The sequence below is a fragment of the Macaca nemestrina genome, chromosome 8, assembly GCF_043159975.1.
Source record: "Macaca nemestrina isolate mMacNem1 chromosome 8, mMacNem.hap1, whole genome shotgun sequence".
Lineage (NCBI taxonomy): Eukaryota > Metazoa > Chordata > Mammalia > Primates > Cercopithecidae > Macaca > Macaca nemestrina.
This window is the reverse complement of record NC_092132.1, coordinates 123,621,616-123,645,311: the sequence shown is the minus strand read 5'-3', so window position 1 is coordinate 123,645,311 and position 23,696 is coordinate 123,621,616. Positions and strand designations below refer to the sequence as shown.

The window sequence follows — 23,696 nt, the reverse complement described above, 5'->3', positions numbered from 1 at the left end:
CCATGCCCAGCTAATTTTTTGACTTTTTTTTTTTTTTATAGAGATGAGGTCTCACTATGTTGCCCAAGGTGGTCTGAAACTCCAGGACTCAAGAGATCCTCCCACCTCAGCCTCCCAAAGTGCTGGGATTACAGGCATGAGCCACTTTGTCCAGCCAGTCATTTATGTTTTAGGTACATCCCAAATAACAGCTACATTTTGACTATTTATCCAATCTAAGAGTCTCAGGCTAAAATTTTAGTCTGTTTCTTATAATCACTGATAAAATTAAATTTATTTTTTCTATATAAATTTGTGTTTTTTATCATGCTCCCTTGTCTCTACTGGGCTGGTGAAGTTTTCTCTAACATCTTGAAGCCACTCCCTACTGGTCTGGAGGGATTATGTTGTTTATATTCCCTTAGTAGTTGTAAAACAGTTAACATTATAGTGGAGAAATCTGGCAGACATCATCTTAACTAAGTGATTAAAGTTGCCACCACCAGCATTGAGACAAGGAGATTTTAGGACCACTTGATAAAATGCACGGAGGAGGACACACCATCTTTCTACGGCATGACTGCCAAAAATGCATACAGTGAATCCCTAACTGCAAGGAAAACATCAAACCCCAACTGAGGGATATTTCTGTAAGATAAAATGCTCCTACTCTTCCAAAATGTCAAGAATGTGGAAAACAAAGAAAATCGGAGGATTTCCACATCAAAGTAGAATGAACACAACCTAATCTTTGGATTAGATTATACACATACAGTATGCACAAAATTAAATTTTGCTATAGAAGACATTAGTGAGACAATTAGCAAAATTTGAATAAAGTGTTCATATTAAATAATAGTACTATATGAACACAAATTTCGCAACTGTGGTAACTATACGGTGGTTATGTGATAGCGTGTCCTTAATTTTACAAAATACACATAGAAAGTTGGTAGTAAAGGAGTATTTGTCTGCAATAGATTTCAAATGGTTCAGAAGAAAGTGTGGGGGGTGAAGAGGAAGGGAGACACAAAATGATAAAGCAAATATAGTAAAACATTTACAGTCAGGAATTTGAATGACTCATACAGGGAATTCTGGGGTATTATTTTTGTAACTTTTTTCTAAGTCTCAATTTCAAAAATGAGTTATAATTCTGCTCCGGTCTACTAGTGCTTTCCCTACTTGCTAAAACCAGCAAGTTTTTCCTCTTTTCACCTAGGTAATAAATGGTGAGGAGTGTTTCTTAGTTAAGTCAAAATGCCTTATTACAGAAGTATATGCTAATCTAAAATAAAGATCATTCTGTAAGGAAAGTACATACCTCCATTACAAGCTGGTGGGCACGAGAAACCAGTGTGAGACCATTGGCGTGGTTAAATGTTTCAGAAATGTCTTGTCCAAATGTGTAGCCAGCACCACGTGGTGAAATACCCCATCCACCACGATCATCTGGATCTGACCATAACAGATCACACATTGGGCCCTGACCAAGAAAAATAAGTACATGTTACAAATTATTATCAGTCATACTTTATCGTCCTCAAAATGTGGTTATATTTTCTTTTCCTTTCTTCTTCTTTTTTAAACTAAGGTTACCTCATGTGGAACTTCCTGTAAGCGATCCAGGGCTCTTATATGATCCAGTGTGTCTATGGATGGAGAGAGGCCACCATGGAGGCAGAATATCTGTTTATGAATTAACAAAAGAGAATGTATTTGTTTTACTAACTGCTAACAGTTAACAAAGAGTAAATAATGGTTAAAAGTGTCAGTCCAAATAATGCCAACATTTAAACACATTTTGTTCATCTTTTTTTCTTTTTTACCCCTTCTCTGGTCAATGGTATCCCCAACCTTGGGGACCCACCATTAAATTTCTTTTTTTTTTTTTTCCCTCCCTCCCACCGTTCCTCCCTTCCTTTTCTCTGGCCAATGGTATCTCCATCCTTGGGACCTACCATTAAATTTCTTTTTTTTTTTTCTCCCTTCCCCCTTCCCTCCTTTCTTTTCTTTCTGTAGAGATGGAGTCTTGCTGTGTTGCTGAGGATGGAGTGCGGTGGCTATTCACAGGCATGATCACTATGCAATGCAGCCATGAACTCCTGGGCCCAAGCAATCCTCCCGCCTCAACCTCCTGAGAAGCTGCGATTACAGGTGCATGCCACTGTACCCAGTTGTCATTACAGCTTCTGTTGGTTATTGCTGATATACACAATTTTTTGTTCCTCTTACAGCAAATTCCTGTTACTGGCTACAATAAATTTTCAGTTCTTTCATATTTTCTAAGTACACGATCAAGTCATCTGCAAAAATATTTTTGGTTTTTCTTCTCAATGTTTACACCTTTTAATTCTTTTTATTGCTTAGTGCATTGGCCAGGACTTCTAAAATAAAATGGAGTAATACAAATGTTTCTGTTTTGTTTTTTGTAAACTACCTAGTTTCAAATCCATGCTCTAGGTATTCTGAATCAGAGAGAATAATATAAGTTTTAACAAGCATTTTCTTTCTGATTTTGATTTTTTTTTTTGAGACGGAGTTTTGCTCTTGTTGCCCAGTGCAATGGCATGATCTCGGCTCACTGCAACCTCCACCTTCTGGGTTCAAGTGATTCTCCTGCCTGACCCTCCCGAGTAGCTGGGTTTACAGGCATGTGCCACCATGCCTGGCTTTGTATTTTTAGTAGAGACGGAATTTCTCCATGTTGGTCAGGCTGGTCTTGAACTCCCGACCTCAGGTGATCCATCCGCCCTGGCGTCCCAAAGTGCTGGGATTACAGGCGTGAGCTACCTCACCTGGCCTGATGAGGTTTCTAATGTTTAGCTGATAGTACAACCAGTATTTCTTTATCCACTTAATATTATTATTTTATAAAATAACTGAGTTTTGAATCACAAATATAGGAATTTTTTTTCCAAATGATTTTGGTCTGATTTTATTTTTCTGTGCATGCCACGTCTGGTTTGGCATTGAGGTTATACTAGGCATATGGTGTCAGTTTTGAACTCTCCATCTTTTCCCAAGTTCTAGAACACAGAAATTATACGTTCCTTAAAGGTGTGGTAGAATTAGCCTATAAAACTATTTATACCTGGTTGCTATTGGTAGTTTACTTATATTGGACGAACTTCTGCAAGCCAATTTTAATAACTGGTATTTTAATATAGTAAGCTTCATTCAACTTTTTAAATTTAGTGCACTAAAGCTGCACCTGTTCTTGTGATACACAAGCTCCTGCACAATTATAATTATGCCTTATTTCATTCCTAGTGTTTTATGTGCCTTCCCTCTTTTCTTCTAGATCAGTATTGTCCACTATTATTTCTTTTCTAGTAACTTTTCAGAAAGAGAGGAAGGAGGAAGGAAAAAAAAAATAAAAGCTCTACTAACGCACCCATTTAAAAAACCAGATACTTCATTAAAACTGATAGACTGTCTTTTAAAAATCATTCTGTCCAGCAATTTTATTATTGAGGACTGTGTGCTTCAAAACAATTAAAAACAACTTTAATTAAAATTTAACATCTTTTAAATTCACATTTTCTTTTAACAAGTCCAGGCAAAGTATTGTCCTTTCAAATTAATCATGGCAGTGTCCAAAATCACAGCTGAGAAAAAAAGACTGTCAGGATTACACAGAGAAAGTTATAACCAAATTATATTCCCACAAGCAGTCTAAGAGAGAATTCATCACATTCTTGACAACTCTGGGCTTTTATAATTTAAGAATTATGGAGTTTTATTATATGTTTTATATTTATATTTATTTTATTTTTTGAGATGGAGTCTCACTTTGTCACCCAAGCTGGAGTGCTGTGATACGATCTCGGTTCACTGCCACCTCTGTCTTTCTCAGGTTCAAGTGATTCTCCTGCCTCAGCCTCTCAAGTAGCTGGGACTACAGGCATGCACTACCATCCCTGGCTAATTTTTGTATTTTTAGTAGAGACGGGTTTCACCATTTGGCCAGGCTGGTCTTGAACTCCCAACCTCAGGTGATCTACCCACCTCAGCCTCCCAAAGTGCTGGGATTATAGGTATGAGCCACCTTGCCCAGCCTTTGTTTTATATTTAAATTTAAATCAGTTCATGCTTTCAGTGATTATCTCTAGAAATTGAAATAGGAAATTTGCATAATTTCTTCTTATACTTTTGAATGTTTCATGATCTGTCTGCACTGCAGAAATAGCATTTGCTTCTATTTTCTTTTTTTGTTCTTTGAGATGGAGTTTTGCTGCTGCCCAGGCTGGAGCACAGTGCTGTGATCACGGCTCACTGCAGCCTTAACTTCCTGGGCTCAAGAGATCCTCTCACCTCTAGCTTCTTGAGTAGCTAGAACCACAAGCATGCGCCACTATGCCTAGCTAATTTTAAAATTTTTTTTGTAGAGACAGGGTCTCACTACATTGCCCAGGCTGGTCTTGAACCCCTGAACTCAAGCGATCCTCTTGCCTTGGCATCCCAAAGTACTAGCCACTGTGCCCAGCCAAGCATTCACTTCTCAGGGAAGAAGGTGTAATACACAATATAACATTTGCAATTACCATGAAAATAGAAATGCGAAGTTATTCATGGTAACCAGCAAAAACTGTGTGTATACGCAGAGATAGTTTTAAATAACATCTTGCTTTACTAGTACTACACATCAGTGTCTTAAGCATTTATTTATAATGTTTATCGATATCTTAAAAAGCACAGCATATTCTTTGGTCAAAAGATTTACATACATATCTGAGAACAGGAAAATTTGCTGGTCCAAATGTACGTGAAACTTATCCACTTCCCTGCTTTGAAATTTTAAGTATAAGGGAAGGAGGAAAAGGCCAAGGAGATGCAGAAACACAGGTCATATGAATCTAGACCCTAGCTCACCAATAGTCAATCTTTGCCTTCATTTACCTCCCCTCCTCCCAAGATGTGAGCACACACATACATACCTGTCCATCTACTAAAGCTGTAAGTGGAAGATAATCAAAGAGATCTGTAAAATATTTCCAAACGTTGGCATTCCCATACTTTCGCAGACATTCATCATAAAAGCCATATACTTGGGTAATTTGTCGGCTTTCGTGATTTCCTCTCAATATTGTAATGCGTTCTGGATAACGCACCTGGAAGAAATGGAGTAAAACCCATAGTAAAATCCCATTTTTACTAGTGTCATGTGAAGTACATTAGTCTCCGACCCATTGTTAAACACGGCGCTTTTGGCCACCAGTATATTAAATGTTAATTTCATTTTCGAAATAAAAAATCTTGCTTATTCATAACCAGGTATTACTGGTTAACATTTGACATGTTTATTATAATCATCCTTTTTCATCATGTTTTGACCACCCTCATCAGAACTTTTGACTAATACTTATATTACTATAATAGACTTGTATCTGATACTTTGTTTCTATTATCTTTTTCATCATCAAATTATTAGTACTTTCCTAAATCTTTCTAGAACACTATGACTTCTTACTGTGAGTAGTGCAAATCACAGGTTTGAAGCTGAGATCAACTACTCTACAGATTAACTTCTTCCCTTTTCCATTTTTATTTCCCACAGGAAGATCGGATTTGCCAATAATAACACAAAAACAGGCCCTTGACAAAACTGGGCAAGAATTCAAATGTATTAATAGTTTCCTTTCTATTACAAAACAAAAACATAAGCGACTATTTAGTTAGCAATGTGTCTGATAAGAAATATGAAAAAGCATTGGATTCTGCAAATTACGCAAAAAGCTGCAAGAATCTACTTCAGTTCATACAGATTTTACTAAGCATCCGTTATGTGTCTAACATAAGTTTGGTGCTAGAAAGCCAGATGCCAGGTCTACACAAGTACAGTCATGTGCTGGGCAACGTTTTTGTTAACAACAGATTACATGTATGATGTTGGCTGGAGCAAGAGACTATACCACATAGCCTTCGTGTGCAGTAGGCTATACCACCTAGGTTTGTGTAAGTTCCAAAGATGACAAAATCACCTAATGGCACATTTCTCAGAATGTATGCCTGTAGTTAAGTGACCCATGACTGTGTAATATATGGCTTCTGCTGCTGAGGGACTAACCTCAGTAAGGAGATATGTAAAGTAAGTAATACAAGGCAGTAAGCCACTTTTGCAGCATAAATAAGGGCTGGGAGAATAAGTTTCCTCATAGTAATTTAGAGTAGAAGGAATAAGGCTAAAATGGTTGAAGGTTACATGAAAGAAGTGAGACCTGAGCTGAGTCTTGGCAGAAAGGTAAGAAATCAGGGACAGAGTAACCTCGTGGGGGAAATCGAATATGGAAATACACAGAGTCCAGAGCACTGAAGAAGAAGAAACTTTGATTTGAGCCAGAGTTCATGCTACCAACTGCCGGCAGGCAAAAATTCAGACTAGACTATAAAAGGCCAGGCAAGGAGTTTGAGTTTGTTTCTATAGGCAACAGGCAATCAACAGGAAGTAACAATAAAAAATTGTTAAATAAAAGAGATTTCATCGGTCAGCATATGCCAGGTGGATTTGGGGGGGGAATCAGATCTTGGAGGCAGAAATATTAGTTACCAAGCTATTGCAACAATCGAATTGTGAAGTGATAAACCGTGTGGTAAAAATAGAAAGAGACAGGAACAGACTTTTCAAAGCAAGGATTTAAAAAGACTTGTTTATTGAGTCAATATGACGGATAAGTGATAAAGTCAAATATGATTCCAAGACTTCAGCTATTCAAGAGAATGATACATTTACAAGGAATATACAGAAGTTATCCTTTTCATCTCTCCTTTAAAAAGATGTAAAACCAATTATTATTTTAAGGGGCTATAAACTGAAAGACCATAAAACAGATGATATGCAATACTGTCATTCTGAGCTTTTTGCCTGGTTTAAGTCTTGAAAAAAAAAATTGAATTTCAGTAATCATACCTTTAATGCTACAAGAAGAGTCACAGTCTCCACTGAATAATATCCTCTGTCTACATAGTCACCCATGAATAAGTAGTTTGTATCTGGTGATTTTCCACCAATTCTAAAGAGTTCCATAAGATCATGAAATTGACCATGCACATCTCCACAGACAGTAACAGGGCAACGAACCTCTTGCACATTTGATTCTTTTGTTAAAATTTCCTTTGCCTGTTAGAAAAGTGAAATCAACAATTACAAAGTTAAAAGTATCATTTCTTATCTATTAAAAGAAAATTTGGGGGAAAAAACACTTGAAATGTGCCTTATCAAAGCATATGTGAAAACCAAACCATGAGATAACACTTCACGAGAAAGGCTATAATAAAAAAGACAGTTAGTAAGTGTTGGAAACATGGGGATAAACTGGAACCCTCATACACCGCTGGTGGAAATGCAAAATGGTGCCGCTGCTACGGAAAACTGTACGGCAGTTTCTCCAAAGTTAAACCTAAAATTACCATATAATCCAGCAGTTCCACTCCTAGGTATATACTCAAGAGAAATGAAATCCAGTTATACATGCTCATGGCAGCATTATTAATAACAGCCAAAAGGTAGAAACTACCAGATACTGATCAACCAATGATGAATGCACATAATACATTCATATAATGGAACAGTTATTCAACCATGAAGAAATGAAGTACTGATACATGCTACAACTTTGAAGACATTATGGTAAGTGCAAGAAGTCAGTCACAAATGATCACATAATGTACAATTCCATTTAAATGAAATGTTCAGAACAGGCAAATCTCCAAGGCAGAAGGTCTGTGTTTTAAAAAGAATAATCTTATTATTCACAAGTTTAAAAAGGTCAACAAAAGAAAAAAGTCAAAATTATGCAAATTCTTGAGTAAACAAACATTCTTACACCAATTCATAGGCCAACCTTTGATTTCTTTATTCCAATTATTCTATATTTATAGAATTAAGTTAGAACATACCATTAGGTGGTCCTGAAGTACAGAATTTATGCTTAACCACTGGCAAATGAAATGTTCTGACTAAATCAAAGTGCACTAATGGCTCGTCTATCTGGCCTCTCTGCCTAATAGCAAAAGACCCCAGAATCAGGAAGAAACATTTAAAAGCCTCTGAAGTAACAAAACAGACATAAAAATGATGTACCTCCCCACTAACCCACCAAAAGAGTCTCTCACGCCTTATTCTGGGCCTACTGTTATCTACAAAATTCCAACAAGCTATTTACCGAGTTTCCAGGTCCACAACAAAATTAGAAATAGAAAACCAAGAAAGGTAAGAGATGAGCACTGGGACTAATACAGAACGCAAACCGAGAGGAAGAAACAACCGGATGGCTAGCAGAGCTAAAACACAGGGGAGCCAGGCGTGGTGGCTCATGCCTGTAATCCCAGCACTTTGGGAGGCTGAGGGGGTAGGATAGCATGAATCCAGGAGTTTGAGACCAGGCTGGGCAACATAGTGAGACCTCTGGTCTCTATAAAACCTTTAAAAAATAGCTAGGCGTGGTGGTGTGTGCCTATAGTCCCAGCTACTTAGGAGGGTGGGGTGGGGTGGGAAGACAGCTTGAGTTGGGGAGTTCAAGGCTGCAGTGAGCCATGGTCGCACCACTTTGCAGTTAACCCTGGGTGAGAGTGAGACAAAAGAAAAAGAAGGCAACAACACAGCACAATAAAAGTCAAACAGGGCTGGGTGCAGTGGCTCACACCTGTAATCCCAGCACTTTGGGATGCCGAGGTGGGTGGATCATGAGGTCAGGAGATCGAGACCATCATGGCTAACACAGTGAAACCCCATCTCTACTAAAATTACAAAAAATTAGCCGGGCATGGTGGCGGGCGCCTGTAGTCCCAGCTACTTGGGAGGCTGAGGCAGGAGAATGGCATGAGCCCGGGAGGCGGAGCTTGCAGTGAGCCGAGATTGCGCCACTGTACTCCAGCCTGGGTGACAGAGCGAAACTGTCACACACACACACACACACACACACGTCAAACAGGATGAAGTTTAGAGTAGAGTCCAGTAAGCAGATGACAGCTCAGACTGGTGGGAGAGAGCACAATTTTAGGGACAGACAATTCTCTGATAATCTGAAGAGTATTTAAAAACATGAATTTTGAGTTTCATTTTATGTTTCTGCTACTCTACATTTTTGTCAACAGACTTTAACACTGAGTTGAGGGATACCCGACCTGTAGCGATTTTCAACACACACAATAGTTTGTATACACACTGTAGGAAACATAAAGTTATTCTAGCCCCAGATTACTTATGCCAAATAGATGCACCCAGCCTAGTCTCTTAATTTGAAGCAACTCTAAACAGCAGAGACAATGGGAAGTTCTATTCCAACAGAAGTGTTCTCTCCAGTGTTCTAAAACATTTCTAAGGTATGATTCTGACTGCACCTCCAACCTCCCTTAATTTCTGCAAAATGCTCATGCTTGGTTATCCAGCTCTTCTTTTGATTCTAGGCTACCACGTATTCTTCTACAAATGCCTCTTCTGCTTACAGCCTGGTAGGATTCCCAAAAGTTATGGACAATACAGCCCATACTTTCTTCTCCTTGCCTGTAATTAATCAGAATGAGATTATATGCACTGAAGTCTTCCAGAAAACATGGGTTCCCTTCACAGTTTTAAACTAATTGTGTAATCTTAAGGCCTTTATACCCTTCAGTTTCTTTTCCTGAGATCACAAATTAAACAATAATTTAACAGAAGCCAAGTTTTTTCCACAAGACAGCTCCCAATACACCACAAACATTCTGCACTCCACATGTTTTTTGCATATGAAGAACATGGCCAAGGAGATTATAAACAGAAACATAATGGTTGTCTGGGAGGTAGGAGGGCAGTGGATAGGGATGGTGGGTAGAGTGCATTTGCTTTTCTTCCTACCTTTCTGAGGTGCTTGCACCTTGCAAAAGAATTTTTTTGAGACAGGGTCTCACTCTGTTGCCCAGGCTGGAGTGCAGTGGTGTGAACATGGCTCACTGCAGCCTCAAACTCCTGGCTCAACCAGTCCTTCCACCTCAGCCTCCCGAAGTGCTGAGATTACAGGTCTGAGCCACCGTGACTGGGCAATGCTCGAAATTTAAAAAAACAAATTCTATATTACTTTTTCAAATGGAAAAAACCTGGCTTCTTAAACTTCAAAACAAATTCCAGATGGTAGTAATTATAAAAACCACTACAGTGTTATAGCCACACAATGGAATTTTATTCAGCAATAAAAAGGAACAAAGTCCAGACACATGCTACAATATGGAGGTATCTTGGAAATATTATGCTAAAAGAAAGAAGCCAAACACAAAAGACATAACCCTGGAAATGAAATTCAAATCAAAAGTACACAGAAGAACCGACTGTGGGAATGCTGACAATGCTGCTGTTGGAGGGACTCCAAATACGCAGCCAGGAACTTAGCAACATGCAGAAACTTAGTGACACAAAGAAGTGAAAATGCAAACTTATTGCATACATGAGGAAAATGGTTTTGATGAGAGGAGGAAGATATACCAGAAGAAGTGATGCTAGCAAAAATCTCCTTCTGTATTTGTCAGGAAAGATTCCTTCTACTTCAGCTCCTAAAAAAACCAAACCGTTCCTAGGACTTTATAGGTATATTTAAGATTATCTCTTGTATCTTACTAGACTAGCTTTTTTTTTTTCTTTTTAAAGACACGGTCTTAATCTTCTTGACAAATACAGGTATTTCATGACACTGAAAGAACAAAGGAGGCCGGGGGCAGTGGCTCACACCTGTAATCCCAGCACTTTGGGAGGCAAAGGCAGGAGGATCACATGAGCCCACGAGTTCAAGATCACCTTGGACAACATGAGGAGACCCTCTCTCTACAAAAAAATGAAAGAAAAAAAAAAAAAAAGCCAGGTGTGGTGGTGTATTCCTGTAGTTTCAGCTACTCAGGAGACTGAGGCGTGAAGATAGCTTGAGTCCAGGAGTACAAGGTTGCAGTGAGCTATGACCACGTTACTGTACTCCAGCCTAGGCGACAGGAAGATTCTGCCTTAAAAAAAAAAAAAAGCAGCTTCCTGGACCTGCCCAAGACATAGTCAACCAGTCTCTGGAATGGAGTCAAGGAACCTGAATTTCTTATTTCTTTCCCAAGTGATTCTTATGTACACTTAAAGTTTAAGGAAAAGATGGACAATCAGACTATATAAAAATGCTAAAACTTGCACAGGAAAAAATTACACACACATATCACATACAACGTAGAAAATAATAAACATTTTTAAATGGCTAACTTTTAATTTCAAAGAATTTATACAACCAAGACAAGACAAAATACGATTTCTTTTTTTTTTTTTTTGAGACGGAGTCTTGCTCTGTCACCCAGGTTGGAGTGCAGTGGTGTGATCTCCATCTCTGCTCACTGCAACCTCCGCCTCCTGGGTTCAAGTGATTCTCCTGCCTTAGCCTCCTGAGTAGCTGGGATTACAGGCGCGTGCCACCACGCCCGGCTAATTTCTGTATTTTTAGTAGAGATGGGGTTTCACCACGTTGGCCAGACTGGTCTCAAACCTCTGACCCCATGATCCACCTGCCTCAGCCTCCTAAAGTGCTGAGACTACAGGCATGAGCCACCGCGCCCAGCTGACAAAATATAAAATTAAAACAAAAAAAGAATATGCCAACTCAACTGGAAAAATTCCTCACATTGCACACAATCCTGATAAATCTAGCCTTGTTTTCTTCATGTATTTTGGTATTGCCATTTATTTTTATTGAGGTTCTCGTCCCTTAGAATTTGCTATGGAATAAAAGTCTGTGTAGTGAATTAACCTCATCCAAGGAGAGATCTGGCCTTTGTCCCTGGAATTTCCTGCTTGGTAAAGAGTATCTCTCTGCCGGGGGGGCTCTGACCTGCGGACTGTTAATAATGTGACTTATGATGCGGGCTTTGGGTGATGCCATTATCAGTTTGGTCTCTGAAGGACTGGAGACTACAGATGTCAGCCCCTCTTGTACTCTGCCCTTATGAGTCTTTTCCCTTGGCTTACTTTAAATTGTATTCATTCCCTGTAATAAACCGTAATCATGAGTATAACAGCTTTAAGTGAGTTCTGTGAGTCATTCCTGTGAATCACTGAACCCAAGAGTGGTTTGCGGAACCCACTGAACTTGTAATTGGTGCCAGAAGTGAGGCAGTTCTGGGGAGTGTTCCCTGTAATTTATAGTTCACTAAACTTTATTTTTTATTTGTCTGCTGTTTTGAAGGTATATCATGACTAAACTTTTGAAGATGGTGTCAGAGGTGAGAACAGTGTTAGGGACTGTGCCTTCTAACTCTTGCAAAATCCTTTTTTATTACAAAAGTAAACCACATTATAAATAGTTTGGAAGGTTTTCTACGACCACCCTATTAAAAAAAAGAGTCTTTTGAATTCAAGCTCATCACTGTCCCCATCTGCTTTTTCTTGCCAGCAAGAATCACTGTCTGGTGTTCATTAATCGTGTTCCCTCTTCACAGCTGAATCTCTAGCACGTTGAACAGTCTGGTACATAGAGGTTCAACTAAAATCTGTTGAATGTGTGGGATAAATACACAGTGGCAGTATTCTGTCAACCAGTCTTCTCCTTTCTTCTTCACTGCCTAAAGGAACAAGCGCCTCTTTTGCTAATCAAGCCGAGAATACACTGAACCAATTCTGAGTCCTCATCATCCAGAACATAAATATCATGTGGAACTCTTTTAAAGGAAGATGAAACTTAATTATTTCCCTCCCTATAAAATGGGATTTTGAGCTGGGCGTGGTGGCTCATGCCTGCAATCCCAGCACTTTGGGAAGCCGAGGCGGGCGGGTCACAAGGTCAGGAGATAGAGACCATCCTGGCTCACACAGTGAAACCCTGTCTCTACTGAAAATACAAAAAATTAGTCGGGCGTGGTGGCAGGCACCTATAGTCCCAGCTACTCAGGAGGCTGGGGCAGGAGAATGGCGTGAACCTGGGAGGCAGAGCTTGCAGTGAGCCGAGACTGCTCTCCAGCCTGGGCAACAGAGAGAGAAAGACTGCATCTCAAAAAACAAAAACAAAAACAAACAAACAAACAAACAAAAAAGGGATTTTGAGCAGAATTAAACTACAGCCTACACACTGTATCTTACGCGTCAAAAAAAATCCAATTACACTAAAAAGTTAATTCAAATAAGCTTTTTTCTAAGATTGAATAGGTGAGAACACTTAAATTCACCACTATATCCCAGTCTCAAAATAAAAACGATTGTCTTTGCATAAAATATTCACTTAATAGACCTTCAATGGAGTTTCACACATTTTTGTTGTAACATGATGCTATTATAATGCAAGTCAGGAATCTTAGGTTGCACCTCAGGATTGTTTTAATTAATTTGATCGCAAAAGTATCTCGGTCAAAAAACAATTTACAAGGAATGATGATAAATATTTCTAAATTACAAAGGACACAACAGCAAACCAGTTCTAGGCTTGGGCGCTTGAGCTCTCCCATTCTCCAGAAAGGAAATGGAATCTGTAATACACAGAACTCCTTCCCAGGGTTAATATGATTTTTTTTTTTTTTTTTTTTTTTCTGAGACGGAGTCTCCCTCTGTCGCCCAGGCTGGGATGCAGTGGCGTGATCTCGGCTCACTGCAAGCTCAGCCTCCCGGGTTCACGCCATCCTCCTGCCTCAGCCTCCTGAGTAGCTGGGACTACAGGTGCCCGCCACCGTACCATGCCCTGCTAATTTATTTTTTTTTTGTATTTTTAGTGGAGACAGGGTTTCACCGTGTTAGCAGGATGGTCTGGATCTCCTGACCTCGTGATCCGCCTGCCTCGGCCTCCCAAAGTGCTGGGATTACAGGCGTGAACCACCGTGCCCAGCCGTTAATATGATTATTAATGAAATTTAGAGTTGAAAAGTAACATACAGGAACTATTAGATCATATTTGGTCATTAAGGAAGAAAAGATGTCTTCATACAAGTTTCTTTAAACAATCTGGATTAGGTTTACATTTCATTACATTTACTTGAAGGAAATCAGTTCAAAACAATAAAAAATTTCTGTAACACAGACTCAGATTTCTCAAACAGATTATGTCTGTAATTTTAATATCATTCTTCTAGAAAAAACTACATTCAGAAAACAATCTAGGAAAATAAATTAAGCATTAATTCCATCTTCAATTTCTGGCATTTTTGTTTCCTTTTACCAAGGAAGGGCTTCATTCACCAAGTCTTTTATAACATTTGTACTGAAGAAAAAAGACCGTGAAGAAAAAATTTCTACAAGATCTTCAAATAAGAATAAAAGGCACACACAGCAATTAAAGGTAGGCAATGAAAAGAAATTTTACATTGTAAATATCTTCACTTTATCTACTTAGATATACAATTTGACACGTCATATATAAAGCAGAGAAATGTAACAAAGTCCGCTTTCCTGCCATTAGCAATAGTTCATGCTAGTCTAGTTTGGTTTAATTTCTTTACCTGTCCACTTGATAGAGGCTGGCTTAGCAAGGAAAACAATGATTTGTTCAGTCACTAGAATTGGGTCTTGACCCTCTATTTCACTGTAATCATGCCACTCTTCGTTATAGTAAGAAAGGAGCTATTTTATCACTGCATTTTAGATTTTATCAATGGACCACCAAAGCTGGCACTAATTTTTGCTCAAGGGAAATTAAAAATGGAAGTACCAGTTAGGCATTTTGCCTGTCAAGACCACTATTTTTATTTTTTAAGCTGTAATCAGTCACAGAAAGTAATCTAAAAAATTTTTCTCAATTCACAAAAATCATTCATTTTTACCAGGATCTAATCTTCATTAAGATGGTTTTGGGCATTCAGGAACAAGCATACTATTTCACATTAGGAATGAAGTCATATCCTAAAGATATTTCTGCTTATTTCAAGGCTAACGCCAGGACTCAGAAACACTGCCATCAGTTCAATATAAAATCTACATATTTATACTTCTACACAAGCCTCAACATTTTTCTTAATAGGTACTTTATAATCATCAGAATAAAGATCTGCCAGCACACAAACTGGCTGAATTCCCCCCCTCCCCCTCCCACCTAAAGAATCATCACCAAGGTTCTTCAGTTATAAAATTTATCAGATCAAAGAGCTTAAAATTTTTACTCTTTCTGAGACAAGAGTTAAATATAATTCTAGTCACAGAGTGTCCTGAGCAGTGCCAGCCTGGCTCTCTAGGCACACATCTTCTAAAATAACTGCATACTGCTGATGCAGGAATGAATCACAGAAGCAATTTCTCTGCACACACAAGAGGAGTCAAATTCACAATTAGCTTCAAAAGCTGGATTGCTAATTTAAGTTAGTGTTAACAGCTAGTCTTCTCAGAAGACAGGCCTTACTATTTTATGCAAACAATTTTTCACTAGGCAGAAATTAACCTTGGAAGCCAGACACACCATACCATTCATACTCTTATTTTTTGTAGTCATTCACCCACTGGCACTAGGATAGATTTTATTTTTGCTACTACCTCAAAATAGGCCTTTACTAGTACTACTCTGGTCTTGATTTCAGTGGACTCCAGTCTTTTTTTTTTTGGAGATGGAGTCTCGCTCTGTCGCCCAGGCTGGAGTACAGTGGCAATCTCAGCTCACTGCAACTTCTACCTCCTGGGTTCAAGTGATTCTCCTGCCTCAGCCTCCCAAGTAGCTGGGACTATAGGCACACGCTGCCACGCCTGGCTAATTTTTTTGTATTTTAGTAGAGATAGAGTTTTACCATGTTGCCCAGGCTGTTCTCAAACTCCTGAGCTCAGGCAATCCACCCACCTCAGCCTCCCAAAGTGCTAGGATTACAGGAGTGAGCCACCGTGCCCAGTCGACTCCTTCAGTTTTTAGGCAATCTGAATTAGAATACAAATTTAAGGAAAAACCACCACCATACGATGTAACTTTCTATAGAATAGTATTTCCAATAGAATAAAAAAAATCATGGTATTTTAAAAAAACCCAAAAATTGAATCACAAAGAATTAAATAAAGATAATTTATATAATTAGGTTTGACTTTTATTTTTCTCATATATTCTTTCTACATGCCTGCTACTCTTGCCCTGGAAAGGAAGCGCAAGTATTAAGCAGACCAAGTCAGGAGTAAAGATACTTCACACAACTGCTATTAATCCCAGTACTGTGTGGTTCACATAACAGGGACCACTCCTTTTCAGGGTTCTATAGCCACTATATTAAAAAAATCTCCTTTGAAGTACATTTACCACAGAAAAGCCATATTGGTACAATCTATTTATTTTTCATTTCTTACAAAAGAAAATGGGGTGACATTTAAGATTAAAACTTTCAGCCTTCCTTTATTTAACATTCACTGAGTGCTTACTTCTCATTAGGACTTTACATGGACAATATTTTTTTTTTTTGAGAAAACTGTACTCTGTCACCCAGACTGGAGTGCAGTGGTATGATCACTGCTCACTGTAACCTCTGTCTCCTAGGGATTCTTGTGTCTCAACCTCCCGAGTAGCTGGGAGTGCAACACTACGCCCAGCTAATTTTTGTTTGTTTTAGTAGAAGCAGGATTTTGCCATGTTGGCCAGGCTGGTCTTGAACTCCTGGCCTCAAGTTGATCTACCTGCATCAGCATCCCAAAATGCTGGGATTACAGGCGTGAGCCACTGTGCCCGGCCAATGGATAGTATCTCAGCACTCACAACCAACCCAGGAGGATTGGGACATATCATCTCTGCCATAAGGAATCAGAGGCGCAGAAAGACTGACAGCTAGCAAGCTGTGAAGGAGGACTGGAACTCAGACAGGATGAACGCTACACTTGTTATGTATCAACAAGGAGGATAGGGGTAGAGATATAAAACGGAACTAGAAACTAAGGTCAGAAAACATATATATGTATATATACACATGCACACACAAACCACAAAACTAGGTCATAGCTGCCAGAAGAGGGTTGCAAAACTAAGCATGGCTCAAAAGAGTAGAGATATGAGTATTATCACACTTCTCCATCCCACTGGCAACTCCATCAATGGGGGAAGAGAACAAAGATGAATGAATTTCACTAACAAATTCATGTTTTGTGGGTGAGTACAAATATTCAAAGAAAAAAAAAGGGCTGGGAGTGATGGCTCACTCCTGCAATCCCTGTACTTTGGAAGGCCAAGGCGGGAGGATCGCTTGAGCCTGGGAGTTCAAGGCCAGTTTGGGCAACATGGTGAGACCCCATACAAAAAAATATTATCCCGGTGTGGTGACACATGCCTGTGGTCCCAGCTACTTGAGAGGCTGAAGTGGGAGGGTCCCTTGGGCCCCAGAGGTCGAGGCTGCAGTGAGCAGTGACTGCCCCATTGCACTCCAGCCTGACTGATACACCAAGACTGCATCTTAAAAAGAAAAAAAAAAAAGCTAGTAAGATACAAGAGATAATCTTAAATATACCTGTGAAGTCCTAGGAACTGTTAGTTTGATTTATTTAGGAGCCGAAGTAAAAATAATCTCTCTCGACAAATACAGAAAGCTTCCTCAAGTGATCGTTGACACTCCGGTGTGATTATTTCAAAGTACAGCAGTGGTACAATATTCTTCTCTAGGAGTTCACCTTAAAATTATTAGAAAGTCAATGGGGACTGTGCACGAGGCTCGTGCCTGTAATCCCAGCACTTTGGGAGGCTGAGGGATCACTTGAGGTCAGGAGTTCTAGAGCAGCCTGGCCAACAAAGCGAAACCCCATTTCTACTAAAAATACAAAAATTAGCAGTGCATGGCAGCGTGTACCTGTAATCCCAGTTACTCGGGAAGCTGAGGCAGGAGGATCCCTTGAACCCAGGAGGTGGAGGTTGCAGTGAGCAGAGATGGCACTACTGCACTCCAGTCTGGGCTACAGAGTGAGACTCTGTCTCAAAACAAAAATAAAACAAAAAAAAGAGTCAATGGAAAAAACTGATTCAACTAACACTTTGCCCTTAACTTCAAGTCTGTATTCTGATGCTCATAGTCAGGTTAACTGACTCAGCTCATTTCAAACCTGTACATTTCACTTGGCATTAGAGCTTGAGAGAGATGTTTAAAGCAACATTTTAAGCCTCATGAAATTACAGGTTATCACAATAAAAATGAACGTCGACTGAAGTCACAAGTAAGCAGTTTGTTTCAGAAAGAGAAAAGTACCACCTGCTTGGCACTTCTATATACAAAAATAAATCTTCCTGTGTTAACAGTTACTTAATACACAAAGGCCCCAGCCAACATTACACCCGTTAAAAATACTATTTTAACTTAACACCATCTATTAGTGCTCCTTTCCTAAGTAAATTTCATGATTTTAAGAGTGTCCTAAAATTAGACTAACAAAATCTTTTCTTCACCTACTTCTGCGACGTCATGACTTCCAAACATTATGGTTAAGAATATTGTATACATTACATCTTAAAATAACATCGTTACTTCTTCATGGACTTCAAGTGAGAATTTTTAACATAAAAATACATGAAAATTATTTAGTCCACCTTGTAAAGGATGAATTTGGAAAACTCTAGACTTTAAAGATGGAGAGATAGAAATAATTCCAGGAGTTAAGAAAACAATGGATACAGAATTCAGAAAGTGAAGATCACACACGATGTAAAAGAACGAAATTGATCACCTGCATGTTTTATTATTCTTTGGAAAAGAAAAAAACTTTATATATATTAAAAACAAAAATAACTTTCTGCAAAGTGTTATCGTGCATGAAAACACACATCCCATTTATTTCCAGCAAACACTGTTCCCAAACTTAAGACCAGCTCTCGTTTCTGAATCAACGCTTTACTTCCAAGAGCCACTCAACGCAAAGACAGTCACCATCTGTTTCCACCAAAGTCAACCTCTATTTTAAAAATCACAGTTGGCCATCACGCCTACCTCTCCACAAACAAACGCTTGACACATTCAAGAGTCAGTGATTTTTTTTTTTTTTTTTTGAGACAAGGTCTCGCTCTGTCGCCCAGGCTGGAGTGCAGTGACGCGATCTCGGCTCACTGCAGCCAGCTTCCACCTTCTGGGCTCAAGCGATCCTCCCACCTCAGCCTCCTGAATAGTTGAGATTACAGGCACCCGCCCTCACGCCCTGCTAATTTTTAAAAAAAAATTTTTGTGGAGACGGGGCCTCACTGGTCTCTAACTTCTGCACTCCAGGCTGGTCTTTAACTCCTGGGCTCAAGCAATCCTCCCGCTTCCGCCTCCCGAGTAGCTGTGACCACAGGCATGAGCCACCGCGCCCGGCTTGAGTTAGTGATTTCTGAGGTGCCCCGTTCACCTGACAAAAATTCTACATTTATTAACAAGTTCATTAATAGGCACGACATTCTGGCTAATTTTAGGTGCATTTTCAGAAACTGGTCTGAAAATGGTCCTTTTCGGATGTCGCTTTCGTTATTCCACTCGGGAAATGCCAGAGTGGCAGGAACTCCAGTGGAGCGCAGGCGACCCCGACCAACCTCCGGCTTGGCTCCGGGGGCTATGGTTCCCCGCCCGCCTGCCCGCACTCGAGCCTCCCACGACCAGGATCTGGGCCGGGGGCGTGGGGCGTGTACCACGCGGAGGCAGAGGGGCCGGGCGAGGGCAGCCCAACGCCCCGGGGCCGGAACGGCTGGGCCGGCCGCCCGGGTGGACGCCGGAGCCGGACCCACAGCCCCGCGGGCCCCCGGTGGGCCGCGCCGGGCCAGGGGCCAGCGTGCGGACGGGCCGGGGCGGGCAGGAAAGCTGCGGCCCGTCCCAGTTCCGCGCTCCCGCACTCGCCCCCGCGGCGCCCTCACCTTCTCGCACAGCGTCCGCACTTGGTTCTCGTTCAGCTGCTTACACTCGTTCAGCTGCTCGACCCACTGGTCCAGCTCCTTGGTGAACGCCTTGTCGTCCATGGCGGCCCGATCCCGATGCGGATCCCGACCCCTGGCCCGGCCGCTGCCCTCCCCCCTCCCCACCCGCCCCCGGCCCCGGCCCGGGCGCCGCTCCCCTCTCCCTCAGCCGCCGTCGCCAGATCCCACAGGGGGAGGACCGAGCCGGGGAGGGCGGCCGCGGTCCCCGCGCCCCGCCCAAGCCCAGCAGGCGGCTCCGAGCGCGAGGCCTGTAGGAGACCCCCGCCCGCCCTTCCCCGCCCGGCCACGCGCCGCAGGAGTCGGTGAAGGACGCGGGGAGGTGCTGGGAGGGCGGCGCGGGCCCTCGGACTAGCTCTCGCCGGACGAAGGCCGCCAGCTACCGCTTCAGGCCCGCCTCACGCCTGCCGGCCTCTCGCGGGTATCTTTCCCCTTCTCTCGCTCTTTCTCTCCCCTCCCTCCGGGTTTCCGTCATCGCTCGGGCATTTCCGCCGGGAAAAGGCGAGCAGGCGGCGGCGCCGCCGGGACACGGCGCGCTAGGGGCAGAACGGCGCCCTCGCGTGGCTTGGCGGAGAAACGGTCGGAGGAGGCCAGGATCCCTCCTGTCCCAACCCTGCCCCAGACCAAGCTCTGCTGGTTCTCCCTTTAGATATCCTGATCTCCGGGAACTTTGTCCTCACTTTAGCTTCCTGCAGTGCTTTTTCAGCGCTCGGAACAGGGAATTGGAAAACTTGGGCTTCCCTTAACATTGTCTCCCCAGAGTCTAGCACTCAATAGTAGGCATTCAATAATGGTGGAGTAAATTAATTATTTCCAGGCTTGCCTGTAGCCCTAACATCTTGAATCCTCCCTTTCAACATTAGAAAAGTGAAATGATTGCTCTGTAGGATAATCTGTGGCCCTTCTAGCTCCAGCGCTCTTGGCTGTGTTTTCTGCAATGTGTACTGAGTTGTAATGATTTGTTCATTCAACAAATATTTATTGAGTGAGACACAGCAGGGACCCCTCTTAGGGGCCTTCTAGGCACTCCCATCCCCACCCTCCCCAAGCATGGAAATAAAGGAAAATCTTGAGTTCCCCGAAGGGACATTCCAGGCACCTAACTTCCTCAATAAGTCAATGAGCAACCTGATAAGCAAGAAGGTAATAATAGCTTAAGACAGTAGCCAAGGACATTAGATTCACAAAATGTTTGCTTCCCTATATAAACTGGAGACAACATATGTCCCTGAGTTGTTTTTCAGAAACCTGGACCTCACCAAATGGAAAATGGTGTCCACTATCATGGAGATCTCAAACTACCTATCTTTGTTCTAAATTTCTTCCTGAGGAGCCTGGAAGAATTCACAAAGCTTTGCCTCCTTAGCCAATTACAAATCAGAAAATCTTTGAATCCACTTATGACCTGTGGGTCCCTACTTCAGATATCCTGGCTTTTTAGATCAAACCCACGTATAGCCTCCATGTATTGATTTATGACTTTGCCTGTAACATCTGCCTCCCTGCCTTTAAAAACCCTTACCTGTGCTGGGTGCAAGGGCTCATGCCTGTAATCCCAGCACTTTGGGAGGCCGAGGCCAGGAGTTGGAGACCAGCCTGCCAACATTGTGAAACCCCTTCTCTACTAAAAATACAAAAACTTCCTGGGCATGGTGGCGGGCGCCTGTACTCAGGAGGCTGAGGCAGATGAATTACTTGAAATCAGGAGATGGAGGTTGCAGTGAGCTGAGATCTCGCCATTGCACTCCAGCCTGGGTGACAAGAGCGAAACTCCGTTTCAAAAAAAAAAAAAAAAAGCACACAAAAAACCTCTTACCTGTAAACCATCAGGGAGTTGGGGTCTTAAGCATGAGCTGCCTGATTCTTCTTGGTTGGTGTGATGCAATAAATGCCTCCCTTTCACTGCAAACCCCAATGTCAGTGTTTGGCTTTGCGATGCTGGTGGGAGGACCTAAATTCAGTTACGTAACATGAGCAACTGCTAGCTACCAGATACCTTGAATAGCAAGTGCTAAATGATCATACTGTGTCTATTAAAGGTACATACTACTGCAGCTGACCCAAGCGGAAGGTAACATCCTGTATCAGAAAGCAAGGGTTCTTGTGTTTGCTAACCCCCTAGCTATGTCCTTGGGCAATCATCAAACCTCCTTAAGCCTCAAATTCTTCATCTGATAAAATCAGTAAAAGGCCTACCTTTGTGAAGATTAAGTTTTAAAAGTGCCTGCCCAATAGTACCATATGGGAGCGATATGTTAGTTACCTTATCCCTCCTAGGGAACAATTACAGAAAGCTTTAGAAAGGCGGTGTTTGAACTGAATTTTCAACTTTTTCCCAAGGCAAAACCTTGAAGTTGCCTGGAGAAGAGGAAAGAAGGTCTAAGGAATTTTTTTGTGTGTGCGCCAGAAGACAAACGAGTGAAAGACCATTCATTGTCTGTTTGGAAACCTGTAAATTCTCCTAGCAACAGAAATAGATCATATTGTTGGAAATAAGGCTGGAAGAGCTCCTGCTCTCAACAACTTGTAAATAGTAGCAAACCAGTTGAACAAAACACAAAAGGTGATGAAACAATACTGGTGAGATATCATTGCAATAGATATTACATTCTCTGAGGAGGTTAGGCTATAAGGCTTTAAAGGAGGCTGGGCCAGGTGCAGTGGTTCACACCTGTAATCCCAGCCCTTGGGAGGCTGAGGTGGGAGGATCACTTGAGCCCAGGAGTTCGAGACAAGCCTGGGCAATATGGCGAAACCCTGTCTCTACAAAAAATTAGCCGGGCAAGGCCAGGCGTGGTGGCTTATGTCTGTAATCCCAGCACTTTGGGAGGCTGAGGTGGGCGGACCACTAGGTCAGGAGATCAAGACCATCCTGGTTAACATGGTGAAACCCTGTCTCTACTAAAAATACAAAAAATTAGCCAGGCATGGTGGTGGGCGCCTGCAGTCCCAGCTACTTGGGAGGCTGAGGCAGGACAATGGTGTGAACCCGGGAGGTGGAGGTTGCAGTGAGCCGAGATCACGCCACTGCACTCCAGCCTGGGCGACAGAGGGAGACTCCATCTCAAAAAAAAAAAAAAAAAAAAAAAAAAAAAAAAATTAGCCAGGCATGGTGGCGCATGCCTGTAGTCCCAGCTACTCAGGAGGCTGAGGTGGGAGGATCATTTGAGCCCAGGAAGCAGAAGTTGCAGTGAGCCAAGATTGCACCACTGCACTCCAGACTGGGCAACAAGTGAGACCTTGTCTCAATACATACATACATACATACATACATACATAAAAAAGGAAGCTGATTTTTGGCTAAGCTTGGAAAGCTCAGAACAAAAGTGAGAATGAGAATATGTTCAGGGTTCTGAGAGAAGATGGACTGAAAACAAAATATACCCTGAGGGCAAGTGGGAACTGTGGATGGTAGTTAGGGTGGGACGACCTGGAAATAGAAGCAAATGTGTTTGAAATGAGTGTGAGCGAATGTTCTTAGAGTTAGAGGTGAGCAGGTGTTTGTGAAAATAGTACTTCTAAGAAGTTTAGTCAAGTAGTGATGCAGAACAAAGAAGAATACTTTCTTTGAGTGGTTCCTATATATTAATGTTTTTACATGTAGCTTCTCATTTAATGCTCCAGTAACCTCATGAGGCTGGCGTTATTATACTTTCCATTTTACAGATGAAAAAAAGACATGTAGAGGTTTAAATACACTTTCAACTCACACAGATAGTACTGGTGGAGTACAGGTTAACACCCACATATGAGTTCTACTCCATGCTTTATGTTCTATGGTCCCTGCAATGTGGATGGGAACATGGAAAGCCCAAGAATGGTAGATTGGCCAAGGGGCTTGGTGACGATAATATCAGTGCTATAATATCAGTGATAATATTTGTGCTATTTTGGTTGTGACGGTCTTTTAATTATAAATAAGAACAATAA

General features: G+C 41.5%; 1 protein-coding gene across 2 annotated transcripts in view; it reads right to left on the bottom strand.

The window, feature by feature from the left end:
• LOC105481960 (protein phosphatase 2 catalytic subunit beta) overlaps positions 1-21,602 on the bottom strand; it is a 28,388-nt gene extending 6,786 nt beyond the window's left edge. The window contains exons 1-5 of one of the 2 annotated variants that reach the window (XM_011741758.3): positions 21,583-21,602; positions 6,890-7,099; positions 4,920-5,093; positions 1,579-1,668; positions 1,304-1,465 (exon numbers count right to left, since the gene is read on the bottom strand). In XM_011741758.3, the coding sequence (XP_011740060.1) occupies positions 1,304-1,465; positions 1,579-1,668; positions 4,920-5,093; positions 6,890-7,006 (543 nt within the window). In that variant the 5' untranslated portion in view covers positions 7,007-7,099; positions 21,583-21,602. Of the gene's footprint in view, positions 1-1,303; positions 1,466-1,578; positions 1,669-4,919; positions 5,094-6,889; positions 7,100-19,709; positions 20,219-21,582 lie in introns of those variants that run through there. The other variant, XM_011741757.2, reaches the window with a different exon arrangement.
• Between the last annotated feature and the right edge of the window lie 2,094 nt (positions 21,603-23,696).